Raw genomic sequence first — 14,118 nt, 5'->3', positions numbered from 1 at the left:
ATTGTATCTCAAGAAACTGTCACAAAATATGCACACATAAACAAAATGCAAATCATACTTTCTATTAGTATCTATATTTGTGATTTATTAGTTGATTCTGCCTCAGTGTGCCTTGATCTAAGTGGCCAGTTTTAGTGGTTGCATTTAGGAGAAACTGTCAGGTTGACCAATGTCCAGGTCAAATGGGCAGAAGATTCTCTGCTAGTGACTTTATGAGGAAGCATCTATATTCAGCAAAGTATAAAGTCCACAAACAAGGTCAGATCTTGAACTTTGGGTAAGGATAAGGACTATTGAATTTGAGTTCAAAAGTCACGGCCAGTGACTAAGAGAAAATAAAATGGTTTCCACACAGTAACAGTTTTACATCTTAGACCTAGTCCAAACATTGTGGGTGGCTTGCACCTTGCACGTTAAGAAAGAAGCCTATCATTGTTTGGGTCAATAGGGCAAAGGTCAAGGACTGAATGGAGCAAATTGGTTTAAGCACAAAAATATCAGTTATGTACATAGATGGGCATATAACATGCTGTTCACAGCACTGTTGTTGAGCTATTTTATCCAAACATGTGTACACACATACACACAATAGAGTGAAAACAAGCAATTCCACTACAGTGGTCATGGAAGATTAATAAAGATTAACAAGACCAAACTGTCAGTACAACTGAAACTGTATGCAAGCTAAATAATAAGTCTTTTTACCATGTGATCAAACTATAGGTGATCCAGACTGCAGTGGACGTGGCAAGTGCTCAAGGTACCAGAACAGATCTGTATGTGTTTGTGATCCTGGCTTCACTGGAGACAACTGCTCCATCCTTGTTTGTCCAGGAACACCAACTTGCTCAGGAAATGGTAAGATTTATTTTGTTTTTTGACCAAAATTTACATCTCAGTTGAGAAACTTTTGTTGAGTTAATCAGCATTTGGCTTTGACTGTCAGTGACTTGAGGAAGTAGAGACTATATTAATATATTCTCACACAATTGTTTTGAAACCAAACCACATGATCATCTAATTAGTGCAACAAGAATATATCGCAGTTTACATTCTAAAAGTACATAGAATTAACTCTGCATTACTTTTTTCAATAATTTTGATCTTTAAATATGTTTGTTTCACAGAAGGCTCTAGAACTGGAAATTAAATATTGCAAATATTACATATTTTAAAGTCATTATTATAGTCAAAAGTGCCATTTAAGTGATTCATTACTTTGTGTTTATAGATTTGTATTGCTTTATTGTTCAAGAAATTTTGTAATATTATGATATATTAAGAAAATAGAATAATGACAATTTCATTTAACAGTATGGCAAAAGAAATAATAGACACTGACTTCAAATTGCATCATTGCTTGCCTTCCAGGTGACAGGATAAGATCTTGTATGTTTTTGTTGTATGTTACTTCAAAAATATTAAACAGTCACAGTTCATAGCTATTCAATGATGAGAAAAATGGCAGACTGTAATCCATTTTATCAGGTCTGTGTGAACTGCCAGCCAATAGCAGTGTGCCAGCCTGTACCTGTAACCACGGCTACATGGGTGCTGACTGTTCAGCTTGTCAGCCTCACTTCACAGGACCAAGGTGTGACAGATGTCAATCAGGTTACATTGGATACAACACAACCTGCAGCATTCTCTGTCTTCATGGATATGCCACTGAGCCAGGTCAATAGCATCATTACCGTCTCCTTTTTTCCATTTTGTACTTTTTTCAAAATGTTTTGAATGTTTCATCACTTCCTGTACGAAAACTTCCGCCCCGACTTTAACCAGATTCCAGGTGGAATTTTAAAGCGGATTTCACTTGAAGCCTAGATTCCACTTATTATAAATTTTAGGTGGGTTCAGGGCGGAATACAGCCCGAAATATGCAAATTAGTCCGTCTATTACTAGGCAGAATTTGTTTATTCCGCCTACTAGGCAGAATTCGTTTATTCCGCCTACTGGGTGGAATTTGTTTATTCCGTCTACTAGGCAGAATCTGTTTATTCTGCTTATTTAGCCTAGATTCCCCTCATTATCACTTTTAGGCAGATTCAGGGTTGAATATAGCTCGAAATACGCAAATTACTGTTACTATGCGGAATCTTTACTTCTGCCTAATTAGATGGAAATACCTGCAGAAACCCCATCCAATAATGAAAATGTCAAGGCGGATTTCAGACGGATTTTTTAAGCAATTTCTGCCTAAACCATAAAATATATACTTCAGATTTCTATTAAACTGCCTAATGATTTTTAGGCATTATTGGGAATCAGTGATAAATATTCACAGTAATTTTTAAAATGGATCATAAATTTTATTTTGACAGACATTATCAAATAAGATTTAGGTTTTTCTTGTCCTAAGGGGCAATACCATTTTCTTTCTTGCATACAAAATCTAATCCAACATGACATCACTTAAGTATTTTTCATTTCACTTTTAAAGTTTGGTGAGATTTCACAAATATTTTGACCAAAACTTTCTTTGAAATTATGTTGAGGTCTAACTCAAATTTCTTTGAAATATGTGTGAGGTTTCACCCAAAAATTGACTAAAATTTTGTAAGATTTCACTAAAATTTTGATCATTATATAGTATTTTACTGAAGTTATTTTAGTGTTTCAGACATTTCAGTAGGTTTCAAAGAAATAATGGATATGAATTAAACAGGACTTTATTAACCAAGGTGATATTTAAGTGTGCATGAAAACAATTATACTGATGTTGTAATTATATGACATCCAAGGCAAGAGAAATGGGAGTTAATAATAATAAAAATAATAATAATAATAATAATAATAATAATAATATATGACTTTATTTAGAGAAGGTATTCAATTAGTTACAGAACTAATCTACCTTGAGGCCTTCTGTGATGTACAACATACTGTGCATATACAACATGATATGAAGTATCTGACACGAAATAATTAAGTGGTTTTAAAAATCCAAGTATCAAGCCTGGAACATATGCACAGGCATCTGTGAACACATAAACTTATAAAAATATAAAATATTAATCTGCATTGAAAACTTCAGCCGTGAAAATAATCCAAAATTACAGAAAAGCATCCATTTGAGACAATATGATTATGAGAAGAAGAAAAGCTAGGATCTGCCTTATGTCACTAACGTACTGAAGACTTGACTTTTGAATGTACAAACTATGGTGCTGTTGTGGTCTCTCGAATTAGTCCTTGTTCCATAAGCAGCCATGACAAATGTTTATCATGATATAATTACTCTTATTTTACACTGAATTCCAACACACCAAGAATATTTTGATAATATACACAATAATGCCTCATGAGATTGAAAGTAGATTCTACTTTTCAGCCAAGAAAATTCTGCAAAGATATGACTATCTTTGATAGACATGGATATCTGGCAACAATTCCCACCAGTGATCTACACATTGTCCCTCCTTAAAGTTAATCAGTTTGGAGTTGTATAACTTCGAAATCATCCTGATTCCTGATTCAAGTCCTTGTCTTATTTAGCACGTTAGCCACTACTGTAAAGCTCTTTATGGCACAAAATGCAAAATGCTTGCCCTGGTGTTCAATTTTCATACAGATTCATCAGTTATGTTCCCATCAAATTTGCATTCAGGGTATTCTCATTGCCGCACATTTTTCAAATGGTTATTCAATCTCTCGTCCCACTCGAAAATTTGAATCGCCATGTTTAGCAAACATGCTCTTTCCCATCAGTTTCTGTTACGCAACGATTCATTGGTCAATTAAAAGTTTTTGACCAATCAGAAAGCTTTATAGAACGATCATCTGTTCAACAATAAACAGAACAAATACTTATTTGAAAGCTCGTTGTGGAATGGGACCGAATGGAGCATTATTTAAAAAAAAGTTTCGGAGATGATATTAAAAAATGGGTCCATATCGAGGAAATTCAGGTCAGGAGAAAAGCGAAATTATGTTTTAAAACAGAAAATAAGATGAAAACTTGTTCGAGGGCAGTTAAATCCAATTGAAGTTAAACAAAAGTACAACAACAACAACAAATTTGAAAAAGAAATTTAACATGGAAAGCTGTGAAAAGAAGTTATAAATTGTGCCCAAAATAAACAATAAAATTAGAACTATCAGAAACAGGAAGTATAAATGCTGCTGAAAATCATTCAAATTGTACAAGAAACAATAAATGTTATTATATCTTATTGATATTTTTATTGAACTGTCAGTGATATTACAATCACAAAATATCACTATATTTTCAGTCAATTTTAACTTTACAGACACACAAAAGCCAAGTCCTAATTATGCCTTATTTAACTGATGTAAATGACTAAGTTCTTCATTCCGCCTAGATGTTGGTTAGAAAATAAACTAAGTCCAGATTCCTCCTTTCATATAATAGATGTCAGTGACTAAGTTCCTAATTCCACCTAGATGGTGGGTGGAAAATCAGCTAAGTCCAAAATTATGCCTAAAGTTGTATTTATAGCAGGAATTTGACAAAAGTCCATCTTAGAGTTAGACGGACTCTAGATGGATTCATCTTTGATTTCTCAAATTTTCCATGTCCACCTTTGTATCAACCAGATTTTTAACATTTTAGGCAGATTCCGCCTGAAGTCTGCTTAAGTTCCAGGTGGAATCCACCTAATTATTTCGTACGGGTTGTACAAATAGGATATTCTTGTTATTTGCTGTACTTACCAACATAGGCAGTTTTTATTTACATTGGAAAAAGATATTTATAATTGCCTGACAGTTTCCATAATTGATCTACTATCCTATATAGCTGGCATGGTGGCCATCGTACAAATTTTATTTGCCTAAACCTCCAGATACAGTGATAATAATAATGTTTCTGGCTTGCAAAGAGGGCAGAGTGCAACGCAAAATGGACAGTACATATATCTTGAAGTGCATGGTATATTTACATCACAATATATCTCTTTTAGAGTTTCAAATCATGGTGTATGTGCCAAAATGGCAGTTCTCATAATACACATTACTTTAAAGTTTGTTTGATACTGATCAACATCTAAATGAAAAAATCAATGATAAGTGAAAGTTCAGCATCACATCAAGTAAGGACAGTAGGAAGAATAGTAGATGCTGATAAAAAAGGACACACCATTATTTTTCTGTTTAGGGTAGGTAAAAAATTCTGAATTACATTCTCATCCTTGTTAGGAATAGAACACATTTATATTAAAGGTTTTGTACAAACTAATATATACAATACATGTAAAACCCTTCCATATGTGTTGTAATTTTTTTTCTTCATGTAGATAAATGCTTTATAGAATTGCATGCCAAGGAGGAGGATTAAACTGTAGGAATCCAGGTTTATTTTTATCTTACCTACATTAGCATAGACGAGATATTTACTGTCACATATTATGACGGTAGCAGCATTATCAGTTAAGGATTTGACTGAAGTTTTTCTGTATGGTCATAAGTCCTTAAATGTTTGCATAATTGGACTGTATAATAATTAAGCACTGTTCTTTTATACCACCCCTGTACCCCCCCTCCAAACACTTTACAGTCACTTGAAACTGTTAGTTAAGTTTTTATTTAATGTTTTTCTGAATGTTAAAGTCCCAAAACTTGGTAAAACTATTTGATATAAGGAATGTAAAGTATGTTCATATTTTAAATGTTTTGGCTGTTTCAGGTGGAGACATATGTCATTGTTACTCTGATGATATCAATGGACACTGGACAGGAGCAAGCTGTGATGAGTGTGTGACTGGATGGAACCTACCCACTTGTACAGAATGTGCAAAAAGTAGAGTATCTTGTTTTAAGTGGTCCCAATTTTAACAGTAGGAACCTCAGATTTTCTTCTGTGTTCTCAGTGGTAATTGTTGTAAGTCATACTGTGGCATTACTGCATAATGACACTTTTTGATGCCAACCCCTTTACTGCCCTACGACACATTTTGACACCTTTCATGATAGATCCAATTAAGATACCCATTACTACCAAAATTAAGACTGTATACCCATAAATATCACTTGACTTTGTATGGCCAAGGGAATGAATCTAAAAATTAAATATAAAGCAAATGATTCGTTTAATCACAGGATTAAGAAACTGCACAGTTGAATATACACTAATCTATTTGATGCTACATGACGACCATGGTTGCAACAGGAAGTCATGTGAAAATGAGAATGTTATGTTTGACACCATTTTAATAATATACACAGGAATATGTCATTTTAATAATATACACAGGAATATGTCATTTTAATAATATACACAGGAATATGTCATTTTAATAATATACACAGGAATATGTCATTCTTTGAATCAGTCCAGTAGATTTTATCAAGGTTTCACCAAAACAGAGGAAGATTAGAGTAAACCTTAAAATTGGCATTGAGACTATTTGCTAAAAATACCTTACTAATATGTGTTCACTGCTTAAGTTTATGTCCAACATTTCAGGAAAATGATATGATATGAATCACGAATTTCTCAAAATAATAGATTTTCAATATTTAAGAAACCATTACTTGCTAATTGTAGTACCAGTTAGCTTTAAAAATATATAGTCCTAAAATATCCATCTATTTTTAGAAACAAGAAAAAAACAGTTAGTCACATCAAATTCTACAAATCCATAGGGTATGTTCTTCGAAATATAATTGAAGATTTATTATTAGAGAAATGTGTTTCAATACTTGTAAATCTTTATTTAATTTTGCAGATCATTTTTAAATCATTATATTTTATAATTTCTTGAATTTCACAAGAAAGTTGATGCATGATAGTAAATCCCTCAACGAGTGAATCAAGCACTTTACATTTTGAAAATTATTAAAATCATTGCATAGGCACATTAGTACTGAGTTGATGTTCATTTGGATTCCATTCCCCAGGTTTTCAAAGATCTGTGGAAACTTTTTTAATCAGTAGCAATACTTAATACAAGCACGTTTCAATTTGGTTATGCATTGAGTGAGTGGGGTGGTTGTCAGATTTTGAGAATTTGAAATTTGACAAACTTTTCTGGAATAGAAAATTCACAAAGGCTAAAACTGTAAATGTTCTTTAATAATGAATACAGAGAGGACATAAATTTAATTTGATTTGGTCTCTAAATAACTTACCCAGCAACAATGAGCATAGTACATGGATATAAAAATATATGACACTTTATCATTTAAGTTTCATTTTCATTATTTTGCTTGAGTTTTAGATTTACAGAATATAGTACATTTAGATAATAAAATATATAATAAATGCATGTAATTTAAAATGATCCTATAAGGAAAACTTGAGAATTGAAAACAGATGCTAGGCTTGTCTGTGTAATGAGTAGATCTCATTTCTGCAGCAGGCATAATATAATTTGGTTAGCAAATCTAAATTTTAGTGAAAGGGAAAAATTGAAGTAATAATTTTCTGTTTGTCACAGATGCTAAAGAATACATTATTAAAAGGTAACCATTTAAAATGTTTGAGGCAAATAAAAATAATTTATCCACTCATGATTTGGCTTCATTTTATAAAGTTATTGTTGGTGATTATTTCAAGATATACATATCCTTCTTATTCAAGCTTTACTTTACAGAATTTCAAATAATGTTTTCTTGTTGCCTGTTGAATGTGAATAAAATTTCATTTACAGTTTGGGGTTTTTGGTTTAATAAATCACTTGTTTAAAGACATTCAGTTATGTGAATATTTTACTCTTTTTTTTGCAAATAGTGTGATACAGTTACAAATGAATGTAATTTATATAGTTCTTGTATGAATCAGGTTTTACAAAATATTTGGCCATCATGATTACACAGACATATATTTCAGTACCACTCTGTCTCTCTCTATGGCTGTTTTCAGGTAGGACATAAAGTCTTTATTTTCTAATATCCCTATGTGTCATTTCATAAACTTCTCACTGGGTCTATTTATATGAGTATTTTAGGAAATATTGCTTGCAATTGTCTCAGGAACCAGTCAGGCAAATTGGCTTTAAAGGCACAGGTGATAGAGCACCTGTCAGTAGTTAGGGAGGCCCTGTGTTCAAGCCTTTGTTTGGCTGTAAATATTTCTCCGTGATACAAGTGCATTAAGAATAGAATGTAATGGGGAAAAAAAGGTAAAAGTTAAATACTGAAATGTAATCTGTTTCACTTGGAAAATATTAATAGCTTGATTTATTTTTCAAATAAAGGTATATGGAAAATGGTATAATTATCATTCCATTTATTTATGATTGCAGATTATGTTGGCCCTGGCCAGTGTGACATACCATGTATCGAACAACAAGGAAAATATGCCCTTTCAGGAGATGGCCTAGTGGAAAATCTTGGAGTTGAACCCATGTTCCGATGTGTACACGCAGATGCAAATAAGACCACCTTTACTGCTTGGTTTGGCTACAAGAACAACAACCCAAACAATGTGTACATCCCAGTTGGGCCACAGAACTCAGTTGGTGGGACAAAGCTTCCAGCTACTTTCTATCCCACCACAAAATTTAGGCCCAGTGAGATTGAATATGCCTTTTATGTTGGGTAAGATACCAGTTTTTCCTCCACAAAAGCTTGTAAGCAATATCTAATGAAACAAAAATAACATTTAGCATTATATTTAAGTACTCATCATCATCATCATTAATTTTTGTTTTTGAGGACATTATTGGTGATTTGAATGAACAAATTGAGTTTTATTTGCAAAATGTCAACAGGAATCAATAAAATAAATATTTGTGAAAGAAAGACCGAAATCAGTTTCCTCAGATAAAAAGGCTGTTGTTTCAAATTTAATACATGTAGGAACTCTTTTGAGGTAAAGCTAAAAATATAATTCATTTTTGGCACAGTTTTATTCAGAGGGTCCAACATGAAAATGATGGATGCAAGATAATTTGTCTACTGCAAATTATGACCAGTTAGAATTGAAAATATAATGTTAATTGAGTTAGAGTAATGGTAGATTTGATTATAGAAAATTAGATTTGGTAATATTACATTTTTTCTTCACTATTTCATTTTTACTAATTACTTAATGCTGTGTTTCCCTTTATGCACATTTGTGTGTCAAAGAAGCACACTGGAGATATCTGATGTACACAATTTGTTGCTGTGCGTATTTATGACACAAAGGATTTGCATAATGTGATCAGGATTTATTCAATATCCAATGCTTAGGATAAAGGATGGCATCATTTATACTTTGAGCATAGGCATTGTTATGACAGAGTAGCTTCCTAATCTTGCAAGCTCTCACAGTTTCCATCAAACTCAGCAATATGTCATTGAGACAAACTATTCTCAGTACTTGTCAAATGATCTCCAGATGAAAACAGCATGCACTCAGAATCAGTAGCCAAGAACACGACAGAGTAACTGTGGATCTTACTTGAGTGAACAATAGAGAATATAATTCCCTTGACTGGAATACAGCAAATCCACTGGGATTCCTGGTGTGACTTCTGATCTCATGATTGCAAAGACTGTAAAAGTGAATAATCCTTTTATGACAGGGTTTAAGAGTTTTCAAAACTCTGCTCTTGTTCGCCACAAGATTTCTAGAGAACACATTATCATCCAAGGCATTCTTTTGCAACAAAGAAATCAGTAAGCTTGCAGGGACAGATTTGTTATTTGGATTACAAAGTGTGGGGTCACTGTAGTTTTTGTAGGTTCATAACTTTGCTCAGTAAGAGAAAGATTTGAAAGTTCAAGTGTAACTTAATTAAAAGAAGATGAATCATTTTGATTTTTGGATAAACGTGTTCTAGGCACAGTACAATAAAACTGATGAAAGTACACATTTTATGACAGGCTGTAAATTAACTGATGTTTGGTTAAAAAGATGTATTTGGGGTTTTGTATTGACTTATATATGTTATTTCTAATGTGTTGGTTTATAATATTGCTACAAAAAGAAGGAGACTGAAAAGTGCAACTATAAACTAAAAGAAAATGAACAAATCAAATTAATCTATGAATGTACGGTGCATTTGTTTGCTAATTGTGGGTTTTTGTTTATTTGTATTTTTTGAGAGAGAAAGAGAGTGAGTATGTAGTGCAAGTTGTAATTTCTTATTTCAAGCTGAAAAAGTATGTGTCGGATGAAAATTTGTCAGTACATTTTTGACCCCACATTTATCATTTGACCCCCAGTTTTGACACCAAGGTTTTTTTTATTTATTTACCCTCAATTTTATACCCCTGGGGGATACACTGTAATGTGATCTTTTGTGTGTTTTTTCAGTCCTCTAGAAGTTGGGTCCAGGGTTTGGTGGCATCTAGCCTCTACTAGGGCAAATATTGCCAGAAACATAACTGTAGATTTGAACAATCTATGTGACCAACCCCCAACCCAGGTAAGTTTTAATGTGCTATTAGAAAGATCTGCCACAAATTTCAAGGGAAATAATCTCATAGTCTTTAATGCAGAAATGACAAACTGGTTGTGCTTGGCTTTTATACATATTTTAGGTAAAGTAAGAAAAGGGGGGGAAAATAAAGGGGGTGGGGAAATATTAGTGCCTCACCAATCAAATTAGTTTATATTACATTACTGTAAGTTTATACCCATTGTTCTTATTTAATTGGCTTTCTGTTAATTTCTTTTTCTTGAATTTTTGTTGCATTTATTATTCTACTAGTTGTAGACAATAATAGTTTATGAAATGGCCTGTTGTCCATTATCCATTCATCATCCATGCATCTGTTAGCAGAGTCTGTTATTACTGCTCCTAAACTTCATGGAGGATTGTAATGAAACATTAAAGACAGTGTGATCCAGCTATAACATGCTCCATTATAACACAAATTCGGATATAACATGGTCGTGGTGTGGCTCCCAAAATTTTATATACATGTATTTTTCTCATACACGGAAAATAAAACTTTCTTAAAAGTATGAAAAAAATGTTACAAGCTTATTATCATTTTGGGGAAGAGATTGCGCATGAATAATACAAGGCACTCATGGTGTGGCTTCTGAAATTTTGTATGTATTTTTGTCATACACAAAAAAGTATATTCTGGGATCATGTAGGGCTTTGCCAAGTGTCGCAAACTGTGATTTCCTTATTGGTGGCAAAATATACCATCTGTCAATTTTTTTTTATTGGTGACATTGTTGGCTTTTTAAACTTGTATATAAAACTATTGGTTTATAGTGGAGAAATTCAGAGGCCCCATGCATGGAAGCCAAAAACTTGATATAAATTGCACTAAAATTTATCTATTGTTACATAAACAATTTCTTTGTCCATATTGACAAACCATCGTAACAGTGCATTGTTATATCACAATATGCTTATGTTGACATCAAGCTTGAGTACTGTATGTTGTGAAATATCTGCTTTTTTGTTGTTTTTGACATTTCTGGTAGCGGAGATCAACCGGACGAGGCATTATCTCGTAATCTATCTTTTGTCGGATTTTTGGCCGCTCACTAGTAATTAACATATTTACATGGACTGACATTTGTATATGGATGGTAAGTAAAATTCCTCCTCTTTTCACTCAGAATTAAATCTTTCAGAACACTCACATTTTCTGCACTAATCCTTGTCATCAGACCAAAACACGTGTCTGTTGACCCTTTGTTAAATTTCTGACGCATGTGTGAAAAGCAGCATCACTCCACGACCACAAATTAAAAAAAAATAATAATAAAAAAAACATCCTACCGATCAATGGCCATTTCTTTTTTTTTTAATATACCCAGATAAAATAGTTTGCTGAAATTTCAAAGAAAACAGATTACCTTTGAAGCATCAACTGTTACGAGAACATACTAAGCAGATGGATGCACAAAATCAGTCTCCATCATGCAGTAGAGTTATTTGATATTGCTGCCACAGGCATTTGTTTGGTTCTCCAAAGCTGTCCTTTAGTGGTGACTTCAATAACGCATGCACCTTTCATTTAAGAAAGCCAACTACAATCTTTGATAAAAACAAAGAACTTTTCTTCAAAGGGAGTCTGTACCAAACTTAAAAGCAATGGAATCTGATGAATTTTTTCATTTTCCAATGTGACTGGAACAAGTTTACTGTGCCGTGAAAGTTTCCTTTTTGTACGGAAAACGTTTATGCTTATGAACGCTACCAACGGTGGCTTAAAACACAAACTAACTTTTACTGACTTGGGATGTACTGAAAAGTAAATGTGCTTCATCATACGTTACATGATTGTGCTATGTTGATACACTGAATTCAGACCTATATGACCTGTGACAAATATATTGAATATTTTAAATCTGTGTGTGTGCATATTTTTGATGGAATTACTTGTATTGTGGATTCAATATATGTGATGAGATTTGCGGATGAATACATGGTGTTGATTCTTTATTCATGCTATACATTAGACATGTATATATAAACAGTATACACATATATGTACCAATCCATGGTTCTCTAAATTAAGTCAATTTAAGATGGTAACTGTGCCAGTGAAGCACATATTTTACTGCCTGCATTTATTACCTACCCCTGCGCAAATGTTTAGCACACTTCAGTCTATAACATGGTCGGGTTCTATGGCTCCCAACTATCATGTTATAGTGAGGTCACACTGTATTCATCCAATTATCAGGTTGGTTCTAAATTATATTCATGATGTTCAGATACCTAATACAGGCATACCCACTGCAAAGACCATCTCAAAAATCTTGTTATCACTACTTCTAAATGCATGGTCATATCAACATTGGGTTTTCACTAAGGGACTATTTATGATGTTTCATTGGTCCTAAGTGAAAATAGTGTGTGTGTGTGTGTGTGTGTGTGAAGTGGAATGTAGCTTTAACAATTTTTCAGTCATAACATTAGGATGTCTTCACTGTGACAGTTTATAGTTATGTCTAGCACTGGGGCATCATGCTGCAGACATGTGGCATCATGTCCCACCCCAGACACATTATCCTGACACCAGGCCAACCAGTCCTAACAATAACCTCTTAATGCTGAGAGCCAAGTGAGGCAGCTGTTAGTACCATTTTGATAAGTCTTTGTTATGACTCAGCTGGGGTTTGAATCCACATCCAAGGCACTTAGGCCACTGGAGCAGTCCCTTGGTGAAAATGGTGCTAATCTGACATCCAATATGACTGCTGTGGCAGCCATCTTGCAAATCTTGCTATCACTACTTCTCCTGAACAGAAAGCCATGTTAACAAGAGGCTTCTTATGATATTTGGTTAGTTCTGTTTAAAAATGATAATATCAAGTATGACCACCTTGGTTTCTTTGAAAATATTGCTAACACTCAAGAACATCAGATATGGTTTTGACACTCAGCAATTAAAATGAAGAAATGGATTTCTGGAAATTCTATTTCGCTAGCAGTCCATTTTTCCCATCAATGTACTATTGTTTGCACATTGGTTCCAAAAATGTATTATCATTACTAATCCTGAATTGATATGGGGTTTTCATTATAAGACTTTTTATGATGTTTATTTGTCCAAATGAAAATGGTGCAGATGTGACTGATGGCAGCCATTTTGAAAATTGTTCATATTGTTTCTACTTCTGAACAGAAAGTCATATTGATATTGACAAGAGGTTTTCACCAGAAGACTTTGTGTGATGTTAAATTAAAATTATTTTGCTCAGATGTCCAATATGGTCACCACTGTCGCCATTATGAAAATCTGGTTATTCTCTTGAATGGATCATAGCAACATGGGGTTCTCATTAAAAGACTTTTTACAATTTCTACTTGGACCTAATGAAAGTAGTGCCAACCTGATGTTTAATATGACTGCCATGGCAGCCATCTTGAAAATAATGTGACATCTATTACTTCTGAACAAAAAGACATATCAGCATGGTTCTTTTACCAGAAAACTTCTTATGACATCTGGTTGGTCCTAAATGAAAAAATGGTGCCACCAGACATCCAATATGGTAACCACAGCTGTTATGTTGGAAATCTTGATATTGCTACTTCTCCAGAATGGAAGGTCGTATACGAATGGGGTTTTCATTGGAAGACTTTTCTTGTGCTATCTGGTTGCAAATAAAACTCAGTTGGATATCCAATATTGCCACTGCATTGGCCATCTTTAAACTTTTTGTGTTATTCCTTCTAGACGAAAAGTCATAATAGCATTGGGTTTTCACCAAAGACTTCTATGATATCTAGTTGGTACTAAGTCAA

At 33.4% G+C, this 14,118-nt stretch overlaps 1 protein-coding gene across 1 annotated transcript in view; it reads left to right on the top strand.

The window, feature by feature from the left end:
* The window catches only part of LOC149787541 (uncharacterized), a 591,304-nt gene that overhangs the window by 513,575 nt on the left and 63,611 nt on the right, over positions 1-14,118 (top strand). Inside the window, exons 101-105 of the mRNA XM_089975575.1 lie at positions 724-858; positions 1,489-1,677; positions 5,649-5,762; positions 8,209-8,503; positions 10,209-10,320. Coding sequence (XP_089831701.1) covers positions 724-858; positions 1,489-1,677; positions 5,649-5,762; positions 8,209-8,503; positions 10,209-10,320 — 845 coding nt within the window. The remainder of the gene's footprint in view (positions 1-723; positions 859-1,488; positions 1,678-5,648; positions 5,763-8,208; positions 8,504-10,208; positions 10,321-14,118) is intronic.

The sequence above is a fragment of the Sinohyriopsis cumingii genome, chromosome 11 (assembly GCF_028554795.1).
Source record: "Sinohyriopsis cumingii isolate HCF-2022 chromosome 11, ASM2855479v2, whole genome shotgun sequence".
Lineage (NCBI taxonomy): Eukaryota > Metazoa > Mollusca > Bivalvia > Unionida > Unionidae > Sinohyriopsis > Sinohyriopsis cumingii.
Note: the sequence above shows the minus strand (reverse complement) of the source record. Positions and strands in the feature narration are given on the sequence as shown.